Here is a 19,757-nt window from a genome sequence, read left to right as displayed (position 1 = left end):
ATAACCCAGGGTAGGGAGGGTTAGTCACCCAGGATAACCAATGGTAGGGAAGGGTTAGTCACCCAGGATAACCCAGGGTAGGGAGGGTTAGCCACCCAGGATAACCCAGGGTAGGGAAGGGTTAGTCACCTAGGATAACCCAGGGTAGGGAGGGTTAGTCACCTAGGATAACCCAGGGTAGGAAGGGTTAGCTACCCAAGATAACCCAGGGTAGGGAGGGTTAGCCACCCAGGATAGGGAAGTTAGCTACCCAAGATTAGCCACCCAGGATAACCCAGGGTAGGGAGGGTTAGCCACCCAGGATAACCCAGGGTAGGGAAGGGTTAGTCACCCAGGATAACCCAGGGTAGGGAGGGTTAGTCACCCAAGATAACCCAGGGTAGGGAGGGTTAGTCACCCAGGATAACCCAGGGTAGGGAGGGTTAGTCACCCAGGATAACCCAAGAAAGTCTTATTTCCATTGTGGTCCTTGAATTTTGACCCCCGGGATGCAACCCACACTAGTCGACTATCACCCAGGTACCTACCTACTGATAGGTGAACGGGGCATCAGATATAAGGATACACGCCCAATGTTTCCACCAGTGCTGGGGATCGAACCACGCTCAATGTGTGAGGCGAGAGCGTTACCTACCAGGCCACGGGACACCTTGTGGCCTCATTCCTAGGAAATCATGCGTTTGGAATGAGAGAATACCTTAAAATTAGGCCTAATGCAGTGTAGACCTACCTAGATGGGCAGTACTCTTAAGTACACTAAATTTAGAGACAAATGCATTATTATTGATATCGATACACCAGAATAAAACTGTAAACTGACACAGTTACCCTTATAAAATGGTTGATTAATGGAGTTTAAAGCCTATCTACTACACGAGGGTCATTAAGGCTGCATGTCACCTATACACCACAAGTCAGCAATACCAGAAATAAGAAGGTGAACTCTCAGTGTACACACACTGAGAGAGAGAACTCAGGGTAGTCACAGTGTACAGGAAGCTTGGTAAAGGACACAGGATGGATAACCTCCACTGCTTTGCATACATCTGGGGTTTTCCCTCAAAGATGTACAATTAATCTTTGACACAAACGTAGCTTCTTGGAAGAGTAATAATTAATATTGCTACTATAATTAGCATTAGAATCTGGATTAATTTTATTTCAGTGTCCAGGAAAGCTTTTATCGTTGATCTTTACATTCTATCTCAACCAATCTTAGTCAACTTTCTCAGTGTTATTACATGTACCGCTAGTGTAAGAATTTGTAAGTTGATTGCGAGTATCACCACCAGGGGACCTTCAATAACGACTACGTCCCTACAGTCTTTGATAACTACGCAGGCACGATAACCGTAGATGAGAAGGATTACTCTTATAACTTGTGGGACACGGCTGGTCAAGAAGGCTTCGACAAGTGTCGGGTACTGTCTTACACTCAGGTTAGTGGGTCTAAAGTCTACAGTAAGTCTCACCGATATCCCCGTGAGGGCGGGGACTGTGGCTAGGCCTGGGGACACTTGGTCCCAAAGATGAGGAGATACTTGTACCTCCTCCCATGGCAGAGGTCTCGAGACACTCCCCAGATAGGGAGCCAAGGTCGGGTCACCACTAAGAAAAAAAAGTTTGTTCCATTAGATACTAAAAATGGTTATACATGACTATAATTTTTAAAGGGGTGGACCGGTAAGCCAGCGGAAGGCCTCAGTCAGATGACCAAACGCTCATCCTGGCTTACCCCTCCACCCCTTTAAAAATTAAGGTTATGTTTATAACCACTTCATAATCACATCTTAAAGTGTATATATATAAATTTAACTCAGGTTTTCATTACTGGACACATTATACTTCCCCTCGACGTAACACAAGTATACATTGTCTGGTGAGAATTTACGAAAACAATACAATGCTCATACATACCATATACAATACTGATACAAAATTCACACAATATTGATACAAAATTTACACAATACTTATACAAAATTCACACAATACTGATACATAATTCACACAATACTGATACAAAATTCACACAATACTGATACAAAATTCACACAATACTGATACAAAATTCACACAATACTGATACAAAATTCACACAATACTGATACATAATTCACACAATACTGATACATAATTCACACAATACTTATACAAAATTCACACAATACTGATACAAAATTCACACAATACTGATACAAAATTCACACAATACTGATACAAAATTCACACAATACTGATACATAATTCACACAATACTGATACAAAATTCACACAATACTGATACAAAATTCACACAATACTGATACAAAATTCACACAATAGTGATACAAAATTCACACAATAGTGATACAAAATTCACACAATAGTGATACAAAATTCACACAATAGTGATACAAAATTCACACAATACTGATACAAAATTCACACAATACTGATACAAAATTCACACAATACTGATACAAAATTCACACAATACTGATACAAAATTCACAATACTGATACAAAATTCACACAATACTGATACAAAATTCACACAATACTGATACATAATGCACACAATACTGATACAAAATTCACACAATACTGATACAAAATTCACACAATGCTGATGCAAAATTCACACAATACTGATACAAAATTCACACAATACTGATGCAAAATTCACACAATACTGATACAAAATTCACACAATACTGATACAAAATTCACACAATGCTGATGCAAAATTCACACAATACTGATACAAAATTCACACAATACTGATGCAAAATTCACACAATACTGATACAAAATTCACACAATACTGATACAAAATTCACACAATACTGATACAAAATTCACACAATACTGATACATAATTCATACAATACTGATACAAAATTCACACAATACTGATACATAATTTACACAATACTGATCCATAATTCACACAATACTGATACATAATTCACACAATACTGATACAAAATTCACACAATACTGATACAAAATTCACACAATACTGATACAAAATTCACACAATACTGATAAAAAATTCACACAAAACTGATACAAAATTCACACAATACTGATACAAAATTCACACAATACTGATACAAAATTCACACAATACTGATACAAAATTCACACAATACTGATACATAATTCACACAATACTGATACAAAATTCACACAATACTTATACATAATTCACACAATACTTATACATAATTCACACAATACTTATACAAAATTCACACAATACTGATACATAATTCACACAATACTGATACATAATTCACACAATACTGAAACATAATTCACACAATACTTATACATAATTCACACAATACTTATACATAATTCACACAATACTTATACATAATTCACACAATACTTATACAAAATTCACACAATACTTATACATAATTCACACAATACTTATACATAATTCACACAATACTTATACATAATTCACACAATACTGATACAAAATTCACACAATACTTATACATAATTCACACAATACTTATACATAATTCACACAATACTTATACAAAATTCACACAATACTGATACATAATTCACACAATACTGATACATAATTCACACAATACTGATACATAATTCACACAATACTGATACATAATTCACACAATACTGATACATAATTCACACAATACTGATACATAATTCAAACAATACTGATACATAATTCACACAATACTGATACATAATTCAAACAATACTGATACATAATTCAAACAATACTGATACATAATTCACACAATACTGATACATAATTCACACAATACTGATACATAATTCACACAATACTGATACATAATTCAAACAATACTGATACATAATTCACACAATACTGATACATAATTCAAACAATACTGATACATAATTCAAACAATACTGATACATAATTCACACAATACTGATACATAATTCACACAATACTGATACATAATTCAAACAATACTGATACATAATTCACACAATACTGATACATAATTCACACAATACTGATACATAATTCACACAATACTGATACATAATTCACACAATACTGATACATAATTCAAACAATACTGATACATAATTCACACAATACTGATACATAATTCACACAATACTGATACATAATTCAAACAATACTGATACATAATTCACACAATACTGATACATAATTCAAACAATACTGATACATAATTCACACAATACTGATACATAATTCACACAATACTGATACATAATTCAAACAATACTGATACATAATTCACACAATACTGATACATAATTTACACAATACTGATACATAATTCACACAATACTGATACATAATTCAAACAATACTGATACATAATTCACACAATACTGATACATAATTCACACAATACTGATACATAATTCACACAATACTGATACATAATTTACACAATACTGATACATAATTCACACAATACTTATACAAAATTCACACAATACTGATACAAAATTCACACAATACTGATACAAAATTCACACAATACTGATACAAAATTCACACAATACTGATACATAATTCACACAATACTGATACAAAATTCACACAATACTGATACAAAATTCACACAATACTGATACAAAATTCACACAATAGTGATACAAAATTCACACAATAGTGATACAAAATTCACACAATAGTGATACAAAATTCACACAATAGTGATACAAAATTCACACAATAGTGATACAAAATTCACACAATAGTGATACAAAATTCACACAATACTGATACAAAATTCACACAATACTGATACAAAATTCACACAATACTGATACAAAATTCACACAATACTGATACAAAATTCACACAATACTGATACAAAATTCACACAATACTGATACAAAATTCACACAATACTGATACATAATGCACACAATACTGATACAAAATTCACACAATACTGATACAAAATTCACACAATGCTGATGCAAAATTCACACAATACTGATACAAAATTCACACAATACTGATGCAAAATTCACACAATACTGATACAAAATTCACACAATACTGATACAAAATTCACACAATGCTGATGCAAAATTCACACAATACTGATACAAAATTCACACAATACTGATGCAAAATTCACACAATACTGATACAAAATTCACACAATACTGATACAAAATTCACACAATACTGATACAAAATTCACACAATACTGATACATAATTCATACAATACTGATACAAAATTCACACAATACTGATACATAATTTACACAATACTGATCCATAATTCACACAATACTGATACATAATTCACACAATACTGATACAAAATTCACACAATACTGATACAAAATTCACACAATACTGATACAAAATTCACACAATACTGATAAAAAATTCACACAAAACTGATACAAAATTCACACAATACTGATACAAAATTCACACAATACTGATACAAAATTCACACAATACTGATACAAAATTCACACAATACTGATACATAATTCACACAATACTGATACAAAATTCACACAATACTTATACATAATTCACACAATACTTATACATAATTCACACAATACTTATACAAAATTCACACAATACTGATACATAATTCACACAATACTGATACATAATTCACACAATACTGATACATAATTCACACAATACTTATACATAATTCACACAATACTTATACATAATTCACACAATACTTATACATAATTCACACAATACTTATACAAAATTCACACAATACTTATACATAATTCACACAATACTTATACATAATTCACACAATACTTATACATAATTCACACAATACTGATACAAAATTCACACAATACTTATACATAATTCACACAATACTTATACATAATTCACACAATACTTATACAAAATTCACACAATACTGATACATAATTCACACAATACTGATACATAATTCACACAATACTGATACATAATTCACACAATACTGATACATAATTCACACAATACTGATACATAATTCACACAATACTGATACATAATTCAAACAATACTGATACATAATTCACACAATACTGATACATAATTCAAACAATACTGATACATAATTCACACAATACTGATACATAATTCACACAATACTGATACATAATTCACACAATACTGATACATAATTCACACAATACTGATACATAATTCAAACAATACTGATACATAATTCACACAATACTGATACATAATTCACACAATACTGATACATAATTCACACAATACTGATACATAATTCAAACAATACTGATACATAATTCACACAATACTGATACATAATTCAAACAATACTGATACATAATTCAAACAATACTGATACATAATTCACACAATACTGATACATAATTCACACAATACTGATACATAATTCAAACAATACTGATACATAATTCACACAATACTGATACATAATTCACACAATACTGATACATAATTCACACAATACTGATACATAATTCACACAATACTGATACATAATTCAAACAATACTGATACATAATTCACACAATACTGATACATAATTCACACAATACTGATACATAATTCAAACAATACTGATACATAATTCACACAATACTGATACATAATTCAAACAATACTGATACATAATTCACACAATACTGATACATAATTCACACAATACTGATACATAACAAACAATACTGATACATAATTCACACAATACTGATACATAATTTACACAATACTGATACATAATTCACACAATACTGATACATAATTCACACAATACTGATACATAATTCACACAATACTGATACATAATTTACACAATACTGATACATAATTCACACAATACTGATACATAATTTACACAATACTGATACATAATTCACACAATACTTATACAAAATTCACACAATACTGATACAAAATTCACACAATACTGATACAAAATTCACACAATACTGATACAAAATTCACACAATACTGATACATAATTCACACAATACTGATACAAAATTCACACAATACTGATACAAAATTCACACAATACTGATACAAAATTCACACAATAGTGATACAAAATTCACACAATAGTGATACAAAATTCACACAATAGTGATACAAAATTCACACAATAGTGATACAAAATTCACACAATAGTGATACAAAATTCACACAATAGTGATACAAAATTCACACAATACTGATACAAAATTCACACAATACTGATACAAAATTCACACAATACTGATACAAAATTCACACAATACTGATACAAAATTCACACAATACTGATACAAAATTCACACAATACTGATACAAAATTCACACAATACTGATACATAATGCACACAATACTGATACAAAATTCACACAATACTGATACAAAATTCACACAATGCTGATGCAAAATTCACACAATACTGATACAAAATTCACACAATACTGATGCAAAATTCCCACAATACTGATACAAAATTCACACAATACTGATACAAAATTCACACAATGCTGATGCAAAATTCACACAATACTGATACAAAATTCACACAATACTGATGCAAAATTCACACAATACTGATACAAAATTCACACAATACTGATACAAAATTCACACAATGCTGATACAAAATTCACACAATACTGATACATAATTCATACAATACTGATACAAAATTCACACAATACTGATACATAATTTACACAATACTGATCCATAATTCACACAATACTGATACATAATTCACACAATACTGATACAAAATTCACACAATACTGATACAAAATTCACACAATACTGATACAAAATTCACACAATACTGATACAAAATTCACACAATACTGATACAAAATTCACACAATACTGATACAAAATTCACACAATACTGATACAAAATTCACACAATACTGGTACATAATTCACACAATACTGATACATAATTCACACAATACTGATACATAATTCACACAATACTGATACATAATTCACACAATACTGATACATAATTCACACAATACTGATACATAATTCACACAATACTGATACATAATTCACACAATACTGATACATAATTCACACAATACTTATACATAATTCACACAATACTTATACATAATTCACACAATACTTATACATAATTCACACAATACTTATACATAATTCACACAATACTTATACAAAATTCACACAATACTTATACATAATTCACACAATACTTATACATAATTCACACAATACTTATACATAATTCACACAATACTTATACATAATTCACACAATACTGATACAAAATTCACACAATACTTATACATAATTCACACAATACTTATACATAATTCACACAATACTTATACATAATTCACACAATACTGATACATAATTCACACAATACTGATACAAAATTCACACATTACTGATACATAATTCACACAATACTGATACATAATTCACACAATACTGATACATAATTCAAACAATACTGATACATAATTCACACAATACTGATACATAATTCACACAATACTGATACATAATTCACACAATACTGATACATAATTCACACAATACTGATACATAATTCACACAATACTGATACATAATTCACACAATACTGATACATAATTCAAACAATACTGATACATAATTCAAACAATACTGATACATAATTCAAACAATACTGATACATAATTCACACAATACTGATCATAATTCACACAATACTGATACATAATTCAAACAATACTGATACATAATTCACACAATACTGATACATAATTCACACAATACTGATACATAATTCACACAATACTGATACATAATTCAAACAATACTGATACATAATTCACACAATACTGATACATAATTCACACAATACTGATACATAATTCAAACAATACTGATACATAATTCACACAATACTGATACATAATTCAAACAATACTGATACATAATTCACACAATACTGATACATAATTCACACAATACTGATACATAATTCAAACAATACTGATACATAATTCACACAATACTGATACATAATTTACACAATACTGATACATAATTCACACAATACTGATACATAATTCAAACAATACTGATACATAATTCACACAATACTGATACATATTTTACAATACTGATACATGATTTACAATACTGATACATGATTTACAATACTGATACATGATTTACAATACTGATACATGATTTACAATACTGATACATGATTTACAATACTGATACATGATTTACAATACTGATACATGATTTACAATACTGATACATGATTTACAATACTGATACAAAATTCACACAATACTTATACATAATTCACACAATACTTATACATAATTCACACAATACTTATACAAAATTCACACAATACTTATACATAATTCACACAATACTTATACAAAATTCACACATTACTGATACATAATTCACACAATACTGATACATAATTCACACAATACTGATACATAATTCACACAATACTGATACATAATTCACACAATACTGATACATAATTCACACAATACTGATACATAATTCACACAATACTGATACATAATTCAAACAATACTGATACATAATTCAAACAATACTGATACATAATTCACACAATACTGATACATAATTCACACAATACTGATACATAATTCAAACAATACTGATACATAATTCACACAATACTGATACATAATTTACACAATACTGATACATAATTCACACAGTACTGATACATAATTCAAACAATACTGATACATAATTCACACAATACTGATACATAATTCACACAATACTGATACATAATTCACACAATACTGATACATAATTCACACAATACTGATACATAATTCACACAATACTGATACATAATTCACACAATACTGATACATAATTCAAACAATACTGATACATAATTCAAACAATACTGATACATAATTCACACAATACTGATACATAATTCAAACAATACTGATACATAATTCACACAATACTGATACATAATTCACACAATACTGATACATAATTCACACAATACTGATACATAATTCAAACAATACTGATACATAATTCACACAATACTGATACATAATTCAAACAATACTGATACATAATTCAAACAATACTGATACAAAATTCACAGTCACACCATATAGACGTTATAAGACACGCAGCTTTCACTATCATGAGTCTAAAAAATTCAGTTTCGTGGGTGTAGTGCTAATTTATCAGACATTTCGACCTGTTTACATCCTTATTGCAACGTTGTAACCTATTTACATCTTTTTCAGGCAACATTTCGACCTGTTTACATCCTTATCAGGCAATATTTCGACTTGTTTATATCTTTATTAGACAACATTTCGACCTGTTTAGATTCTCATCCTATAATTTTTCTACCTGTTTACACTATTATCATGCAACATTTCGACCTGCTTACACCCTTACCAAGCAACATTTCGACCTGTTTACACCCTTACCATGCAACATTTCGACCTGCTTACACCCTTACCAGGCAACATTTCGACCTGTTTACACCCTTACCAGGCAACATTTCGACCTGTTTATACCCTTACCAGCCAACATTTCGACCTGTTTACTCTCATCCTACAACACTTTGCTTTGTTTACCTCCTTATGGGATCGAAACCCTCCTTTGAAACACTTTTTCATTATGTTAAGCGGTTCATGTAGTCTCTCACCTACGTTTCTGTCTCAGACGAACGCCTTCTTGGTGTGTTTCGACCTGGTAAACCGAACGTCTTACGAGAACGTAAAAACAGTCTGGGTGCCGGAGATCAGGAAGGAATGTGGTAGGGACATCCCTGCCATCCTTGTCGGTAAGTTCTGGTCTCTGATGGCCGTCAGAAAGTCGAAATTCCGAAGGGAGCAAGAAATCTTAATTCAGAGGACCATCAAAGAATCTTTATAACTGTGGGCGTAGGAGATCTTTTAGTGTGGGTCTTGGAGGTCTGTTACTGTGGGCGTAGAAGATCTATTAGTGTGGGTCTTGGAGGTCTGTTACTGTGGGCGTAGGAGATCTTTTAGTGTGGGTCTTGGAGGTCTGTTACTGTGGGCGTAGAAGATCTATTAGGGTGGGTCTTGGAGGTCTGTTACTGTGGGCGTAGGAGATCTATTAGTGTGGGTCTTGGAGGTCTGTTACTATGGGCGTAGATCTATTAGTGTGGGTCTTGGAGGTCTGTTACTGTGGGCATAGGAGATCTATTAGTGTGGGTCTTGGAGGTCTGTTACTGTGGGCGTAGGAGATCTATTAGTGTGGGTCTTGGAGGTCTGTTACTGTGGGCGTAGGAGATCTATTAGTGTGGGTCTTGGAGGTCTGTTACTGTGGGCGTAGGAGATCTATTAGTGTGGGTCTTGGAGGTCTGTTACTATGGGCGTAGATCTATTAGTGTGGGTCTTGGAGGTCTGTTACTGTGGGCGTAGGAGATCTATTAGTGTGGGTCTTGGAGGTCTGTTACTATGGGCGTAGATCTATTAGTGTGGGTCTTGGAGGTCTGTTACTGTGGGCATAGGAGATCTATTAGTGTGGGTCTTGGAGGTCTGTTACTGTGGGCGTAGGAGATCTATTAGTGTGGGTCTTGGAGGTCTGTTATTATGGGCGTAGAAGATCTATTAGTGTGGGTCTTGGAGGTCTGTTACTGTGGGCGTAGGAGATCTATTAGTGTGGGTCTTGGAGGTCTGTTACTGTGGGCGTAGGAGATCTATTAGTGTGGGTCTTGGAGGTCTGTTACTGTGGGCGTAGGAGATCTATTAGTGTGGGTCTTGGAGGTCTGTTACTATGGGCGTAGATCTATTAGTGTGGGTCTTGGAGGTCTGTTACTGTGGGCGTAGATCTATTAGTGTGGGTCTTGGAGGTCTGTTACTATGGGCGTAGATCTATTAGTGTGGGTCTTGGAGGTCTGTTACTATGGGCGTAGATCTATTAGTGTGGGTCTTGGAGGTCTGTTACTGTGGGCGTAGGAGATCTATTAGTGTGGGTCTTGGAGGTCTGTTACTATGGGCGTAGATCTATTAGTGTGGGTCTTGGAGATCTGCTACTGTGGGAGTAGATCTATTAGTGTGGGTCTTGGAGGTGTATTACTGAGGGTATAGATCTATTAGCGTGGGTCTGGAGGTCTATTCCTCTGGGTGTAGGAGACCAGCTAGCTAGGGTCTGGAGGTCTATTCCTCTGGGTGTAGGAGACCAGCTAGCAAGGGTCTGGAGGTCTATTCCTCTGGGTGTAGGAGACCAGCTAGTAAGGGTCTGGAGGCCTATTCCTCTGGGTGTAGGAGACCAGCTAGCAAGGGTCTGGAGGTCTATTCCTCTGGGTGTAGGAGACCAGCTAGCAAGGGTCTGGAGATCTGTTCCTCTGGGTGTAGGAGACCAGCTAGCAAGGGTCTGGAGGTCTATTCCTCTGGGTGTAGGAGACCAGCTAGCAAGGGTCTGGAGGTCTATTCCTCTGGGTGTAGGAGACCAGCTAGCAAGGGTCTGGAGGTCTGTTCCTCTGGGTGTAGGAGACCAGCTAGCAAGGGTCTGGAGGTCTATTCCTCTGGGTGTAGGAGACCAGCTAGCAAGGGTCTGGAGGTCTATTCCTCTGGGTGTAGGAGACCAGCTAGCAAGGGTCTGGAGGTCTATTCCTCTGGGTGTAGGAGACCAGCTAGCAAGGGTCTGGAGGTCTATTCCTCTGGGTGTAGGAGACCAGCTAGCAAGGGTCTGGAGGTCTATTCCTCTGGGTGTAGGAGACCAGCTAGCAAGGGTCTGGAGGTCTATTCCTCTGGGTGTAGGAGACCAGCTAGCAAGGGTCTAGAGGTCTATTTCTCTGGGTGTAGGAGACCAGCTAGCAAGGGTCTGGAGGTCTATTCCTCTGGGTGTAGGAGACCAGCTAGCAAGGGTCTGGAGGTCTATTCCTCTGGGTGTAGGAGACCAGCTAGCAAGGGTCTAGAGGTCTATTCCTCTGGGTGTAGGAGACCAGCTAGCAAGGGTCTGGAGGTCTATTCCTCTGGGTGTAGGAGACCAGCTAGCAAGGGTCTGGAGGTCTATTCCTCTGGGTGTAGGAGACCAGCTAGCAAGGGTCTAGAGGTCTATTTCTCTGGGTGTAGGAGACCAGCTAGCAAGGGTCTGGAGGTCTATTCCTCTGGGTGTAGGAGACCAGCTAGCAAGGGTCTGGAGGTCTATTCCTCTGGGTGTAGGAGACCAGCTAGCAAGGGTCTGGAGGTCTATTCCTCTGGGTGTAGGAGACCAGCTAGCAAGGGTCTAGAGGTCTATTTCTCTGGGTGTAGGAGACCAGCTAGCAAGGGTCTGGAGGTCTATTCCTCTGGGTGTAGGAGACCAGCTAGCAAGGGTCTGGAGGTCTATTCCTCTGGGTGTAGGAGACCAGCTAGCAAGGGTCTGGAGGTCTATTCCTCTGGGTGTAGGAGACCAGCTAGCAAGGGTCTGGAGGTCTATTCCTCTGGGTGTAGGAGACCAGCTAGCAAGGGTCTGGAGGTCTATTCCTCTGGGTGTAGGAGACCAGCTAGCAAGGGTCTGGAGGTCTATTCCTCTGGGTGTAGGAGACCAGCTAGCAAGAGTCTGGAGGTCTATTCCTCTGGGTGTAGGAGACCAGCTAGCAAGGGTCTGGAGGTCTATTCCTCTGGGTGTAGGAGACCAGCTAGCAAGGGTCTGGAGGTCTATTCCTCTGGGTGTAGGAGACCAGCTAGCAAGGGTCTGGAGGTCTATTCCTCTGGGTGTAGGAGACCAGATAGCAAGGGTCTGGAGGTTTATTCCTCTGGGTGTAGGAGACCAGCTAGCAAGAGTCTGGAGGTCTATTCCTCTGGGTGTAGGAGACCAGCTAGCAAGGGTCTGGAGGTCTATTCCTCTGGGTGTAGGAGACCAGCTAGCAAGGGTCTGGAGGTCTATTCCTCTGGGTGTAGGAGACCAGCTAGCAAGGGTCTGGAGGTCTATTCCTCTGGGTGTAGGAGACCAGCTAGCAAGAGTCTGGAGGTCTATTCCTCTGGGTGTAGGAGACCAGCTAGCAAGGGTCTGGAGGTCTATTCCTCTGGGTGTAGGAGACCAGCTAGCAAGGGTCTGGAGGTCTATTCCTCTGGGTGTAGGAGACCAGCTAGCAAGGGTCTGGAGGTTTATTCCTCTGGGTGTAGGAGACCAGCTAGCAAGAGTCTGGAGGTCTATTCCTCTGGGTGTAGGAGACCAGCTAGCAAGGGTCTGGAGGTCTATTCCTCTGGGTGTAGGAGACCAGCTAGCAAGGGTCTGGAGGTCTATTCCTCTGGGTGTAGGAGACCAGCTAGCAAGGGTCTGGAGGTCTATTCCTCTGGGTGTAGGAGACCAGCTAGCAAGGGTCTGGAGGTCTATTCCTCTGGGTGTAGGAGACCAGCTAGCAAGGGTCTGGAGGTTTATTCCTCTGGGTGTAGGAGACCAGCTAGCAAGAGTCTGGAGGTCTATTCCTCTGGGTGTAGGAGACCAGCTAGCAAGGGTCTGGAGGTCTACTCCTCTGGGTGTAGGAGACCAGCTAGCAAGGGTCTGGAGGTCTATTCCTCTGGGTGTAGGAGACCAGCTAGCAAGGGTCTGGAGGTCTATTCCTCTGGGTGTAGGAGACCAGCTAGCAAGGGTCTGGAGGTCTATTCCTCTGGGTGTAGGAGACCAGCTAGCAAGGGTCTGGAGGTCTATTCCTCTGGGTGTAGGAGACCAGCTAGCAAGAGTCTGGAGGTCTATTCCTCTGGGTGTAGGAGACCAGCTAGCAAGGGTCTGGAGGTCTATTCCTCTGGGTGTAGGAGACCAGCTAGCAAGGGTCTGGAGGTCTATTCCTCTGGGTGTAGGAGACCAGCTAGCAAGGGTCTGGAGGTCTATTCCTCTGGGTGTAGGAGACCAGCTAGCAAGGGTCTGGAGGTCTATTCCTCTGGGTGTAGGAGACCAGCTAGCAAGGGTCTGGAGGTCTATTCCTCTGGGTGTAGGAGACCAGCTAGCAAGGGTCTGGAGGTCTATTCCTCTGGGTGTAGGAGACCAGCTAGCAAGGGTCTAGAGGTCTATTCCTCTGGGTGTAGGAGACCAGCTAGCAAGGGTCTGGAGGTCTATTCCTCTGGGTGTAGGAGACCAGCTAGCAAGGGTCTGGAGGTCTATTCCTCTGGGTGTAGGAGACCAGCTAGCAAGGGTCTGGAGGTCTATTCCTCTGGGTGTAGGAGACCAGCTAGCAAGGGTCTAGAGGTCTATTCCTCTGGGTGTAGGAGACCAGCTAGCAAGGGTCTGGAGGTCTATTCCTCTGGGTGTAGGAGACCAGCTAGCAAGGGTCTGGTTATTAGACGCTGCTGGGACAAAGAAATTTAATATATTTTCTATAATTCTTTCTGCTGCCTGAATAATAATGTCAATATTTGTCAATGAATAAACAGAAGAATGGGCAGGGTTTCGAACCGCAGTCGTGAATGGTAGCAGATCCAGCAGTATAGGTCAGTGGTAGAGCGTTGGATCAGCTATGTTAATAGTATGTTTATAAATTAATTTTGTGACAAAATGGAATTCTAGTGTGTTAAACAGAGGTGTAGGTTTAAAATATAAAGAATCTGGTATGTACGTTGCCACAGATTTTTTTTTTTTTACTGATTCAGAAGAATTTTCAGAATACACCAATAACTTGCACAAAGAGAGAAGCTTATCAGGACGTCCCTTCAAGGAAGGTTCCTTGATGTTGGTGAGGGGCTCTTGATTTAGGGAATTGGATCTGTGCTCCAGTTCCCCGAATTAAGCCTGAATGCCTTCCACATCCCCCCTCCAGGCGCTGTATAATCCTCCGGGTTTAGCGCTTCCCCTTGATTATAATAATAATAATTATCAGGACATGTCGTTCCGACTTCGACCATTTGCAAGTCACAATCTGACTCACAGATGGAACCCAAATGTCGTGGTAAACTTTTCTCTCCTGTGTGCGCGTTACTTGTGTATTGTTCCAGTCAGGGTATTGTGACTTCTTGTCCTTGTTTTGGAAGACGTGTGTACATGTTAGTTTAGAGTGAGTGTAGGTGTAAGTGAGTTCTATATTGTTTGTGTTTAATGGAGTGTCACTATCGGGAATTACTTAAGTTAAGACTCTTGCATTTAAACAATTGTCACTACTTTCCCAATTCATGTTTAGTAATGCAGATGTAATGTTCTGTAGGAACCAAGCTTGACCTACGAGACGTTACTGATTCCAAGCTTATAGTGACGAAGGCTGAGGGTAAAAAGCTAGCTGACTCTCTCAAAATGCACGGCTACGTCGAGTGCTCAGCAAAGAAGATCATTAACTGTGATGCTGTTATGAAGGCGGCAGTGAGAGCGTGTACTCAAGCCAGTAAGCCAGGAGGACATACTTGTAAGATACTATGAACGCCCGCCTGTAAGACGACCCAAGTTAACACTGAACATCTTCGTAAGATCCTATGAACAATCGTCCAGAGAACGAGGCAAGAACCTCCGGCTCCTTAACTCTGTGTAAATACAACAGTCTCGCCCCTGGATGAAATGACATGTTGCCAGCAAATATGACTATAACGCAGACAATTTCCAGAGTAAGCTTTGAGACGACTGTTCGAAAAGCAACAATAAAAGCTTATTCTGGGAATTTCTCGTTTTCATCAATGTGACTCAGAAGTGTTCCACTGGTAACTTCAGTAAGTGTAGTCAATGTCAGTCGTCCCTATAAATCATTACATTCATTAAACAAGCTTTGCTGCTTGAATTTTCGTATATATATTACAACAATCATATTTGATTGTTGTAATATATATACGAGCATTGAAGCACCAAAGCTTGTATCAAATGATTTAGATAAAGAAAAATTGGATATCAAATTGGGGAGGAGTATGGAAGAAGTGAATGTTTTCAGATACTTGGGAGTTGACGTGTCGACGGATGGATTTATGAAGGATGAGGTTAATCGTAGAATTGATGAGGGAAAAAAGGTGAGTGGTGCGTTGAGGTATATGTGGAGACAAAAAACGTTATATGTGGAGGCAAGGGAGTGTATAAAGTATAGTAGTACCGACACTTATATGGGTGTGAAGCTTGGGTTGTAAATGTTGCAGCGAGGGGACGGTTGGAGGCAGTGGAGATGTCCTGTCTAAGGGCAATGTGTGGTGTAAATATTATGCAGAAAATTCGGAGTGTGGAAATTAGGTGTGGAGTTAATAAAAGTATTAGTCAGAGGGCTGAAGAGGGGTTGTTGAGGTGGTTTGGTTATTTAGAGAGAATGAATCAAAGTAGAATGACATGGAGAGCGTATAAATTTGTAGGGGAAGGAAGGCAGGGTAGGGGTCATCCTCGAAAAGGTTGGAGAGAGTGGGTAAAGGAGGTTTTGTGTGCGAGGGGCTTGGACTTCCAGCAAGCGTGCGTGAGCGTGTTAGATAGGAGTGAATGGAGACGAATGGTATTTGGGACCTGACGATCTGTTGGAGTGTGAGCAGGGTAATATTTAGTGAAGGGATTCAGGAAAACCGGTTATTTTATATAGCCAGACTTGAGTCCTGGAAATGGGAAGTACAATGTCTGCACTTTAAAGGAGGAGTTTGGGATATTGGCAGTTTGGAGGGATATGTTGTGTATCTTTATACGTATATGCTTCTAAACTGTTGTGTTCTGAGCACTTCTGCTAAAACAGTGATTATGTGTGAGTGAGATGAAAGTATTTTCTTTTTGGGGATTTTCTTTCTTTTTTGGGTCACCCTGCCTCGGTGGGAGACGACCGACTTGTTGAAAAAAAATTACAACAATTCCATTTAAGAGACTAAAAAGTGTTATACGTATTTCATTACATTCATGCACTCAATCTGATTAAACATATCTGATGGAACTTCTGATCGGTAGAATATCCTTAATAATACTCAGATATATATCATTAAATCTACGAAACAGTCCACACAAATGCTCCAATATTCCAAATGCAGAAGTAAATATTGCAGAGATCATTCCCAATCCCAAGATTCGTTGAAAATCTACTGCTTTTCATATATATATATATATATATATATATATATATATATATATATATATATATATATATATATATATATATATATATATATATATATTTGTGTGTGTGTGTGTGTGTGTGTGTGTTTGTGTGTGTGTGTGTGTGTGTGTGAACAGTATTTAAAGGTAGGGAAGTTTTTATTGCATTTATGGATTTAGAAAAGGCATATGATAGAGTGAATAGAGGAGCAATGTGGCAGATGTTGCAAGTATATGGAATAGGTGGTAAGTTATTAAATGCTGTAAAGAGTTTTTATGAGGATAGTGAGGCTCAGGTTAGGGTGTGTAGAAGAGAGGGAGAATACTTCCCGGTAAAAGTAGGTCTTAGACAGGGATGTGTAATGTCACCATGGTTGTTTAATATATTTATAGATGGGGTTGTAAAAGAAGTAAATGCTAGGGTGTTCGGGAGAGGGGTGGGATTAAATTATGGGGAATCAAATTCAAAATGGGAATTGACACAGTTACTTTTTGCTGATGATACTGTGCTTATGGGAGATTCTAAAGAAAAATTGCAAAGGTTAGTTAATGAGTTTGAGAATGTGTGTAAAGGTAGAAAGTTGAAAGTGAACATAGAAAAGAGTAAGGTGATGAGGGTATCAAATGATTTAGATAAAGAAAAATTGGATATCAAATTGGGGAGGAGGAGTGTGGAAGAAGTGAATGTTTTCAGATACTTGGGAGTTGACGTGTCGGCGGATGGATTTATGAAGGATGAGGTTAATCATAGAATTGATGAGGGAAAAAAGGTGAGTGGTGCATTGAGGTATATGTGGAGTCAAAAAACGTTATCTATGGAGGCAAAGAAGGGAATGTATGAAAGTATAGTAGTACCAACACTCTTATATGGATGTGAAGCTTGGGTGGTAAATGCAGCAGCGAGGAGACGGTTGGAGGCAGTGGAGATGTCCTGTCTAAGGGCAATGTGTGGTGTAAATATTATGCAGAAAATTCGGAGTGTGGAAATTAGGAGAAGTGTGGAGTTAATAAAAGTATTAGTCAGAGGGCTGAAGAGGGGTTGTTGAGGTGGTTTGGTCATTTAGAGAGAATGGATCAAAGTAGAATGACATGGAGAGCGTATAAATCTTTAGGGGAAGGAAGGCCGGGTAGGGGTCGTCCTCGAAAAGGTTGGAGGGAGGGGGTAAAGGAGGTTTTGTGGGTGAGGGGCTTGGACTTCCAGCAAGTATGCGTGAGCGTGTTAGGAGTGAATGGAGACGAATGGTATCTGGGACCTGACGAGTTGTTGGAGTGAGCAGGGTAATATTTAGTGAAGATTAGATTTTGCCACCGAAGTGGCTAGTTTATTGTGCACCCCATATCCATCCTGTGGACGGTAGCGCAAGAGCATATGGATACACAAAAGGCCCAGGAACTAGGCCCCAAAGGGTTAACAGGAATACATATGGATTTATATCTACATATCTACAGTTCACTTGTCTGTTACAAGCAAATTTGCTTAGTATATCTGGTATCTTACATTAATAAGCTTGAAATTTAGGATTAACTGTCTGTTTGCTTAGTAAGCACATATCTGGTATCTGATATAATTTCATTAATCAAATATTACTTGACATGCCACTCACATAGGTTATTACTATCTGTCTGTAACCAAGCCTCTGTATTCAGTACTCAATAAGTGGACAACATTAAGCACATAGTGTTCAAGACAGTGACCATATGCCACTACAACTGATCACAATAATTTACACTTTAGCCTTTGATCATCATCTGTGTAAGTCTGGCCACTACAACCAAA

The 19,757-nt window shown here is 37.6% G+C and overlaps 1 protein-coding gene across 3 annotated transcripts in view; it reads left to right on the top strand.

The window, feature by feature from the left end:
- The window catches only part of LOC128704906 (ras-like GTP-binding protein RhoL), a 62,163-nt gene extending 44,341 nt beyond the window's left edge, over nt 1-17,822 (top strand). For all 3 annotated transcript variants that reach the window (XM_070104330.1, XM_053800127.2, XM_070104331.1), the window contains exons 3-5: nt 1,293-1,439; nt 10,727-10,847; nt 16,152-17,822. In XM_070104330.1, the coding sequence (XP_069960431.1) occupies nt 1,293-1,439; nt 10,727-10,847; nt 16,152-16,360 (477 nt within the window). In that variant the 3' untranslated portion in view covers nt 16,361-17,822. The remainder of the gene's footprint in view (nt 1-1,292; nt 1,440-10,726; nt 10,848-16,151) is intronic.
- The last annotated feature ends 1,935 nt before the right edge of the window (nt 17,823-19,757 follow it).

Source organism: Cherax quadricarinatus, chromosome 91 (genome assembly GCF_038502225.1).
Source record: "Cherax quadricarinatus isolate ZL_2023a chromosome 91, ASM3850222v1, whole genome shotgun sequence".
NCBI classification, from domain to species: Eukaryota; Metazoa; Arthropoda; class Malacostraca; order Decapoda; family Parastacidae; genus Cherax; species Cherax quadricarinatus.
The sequence above is the reverse complement of the archived record's forward strand: the minus strand, read 5'-3'. Positions and strand labels throughout refer to the sequence as shown.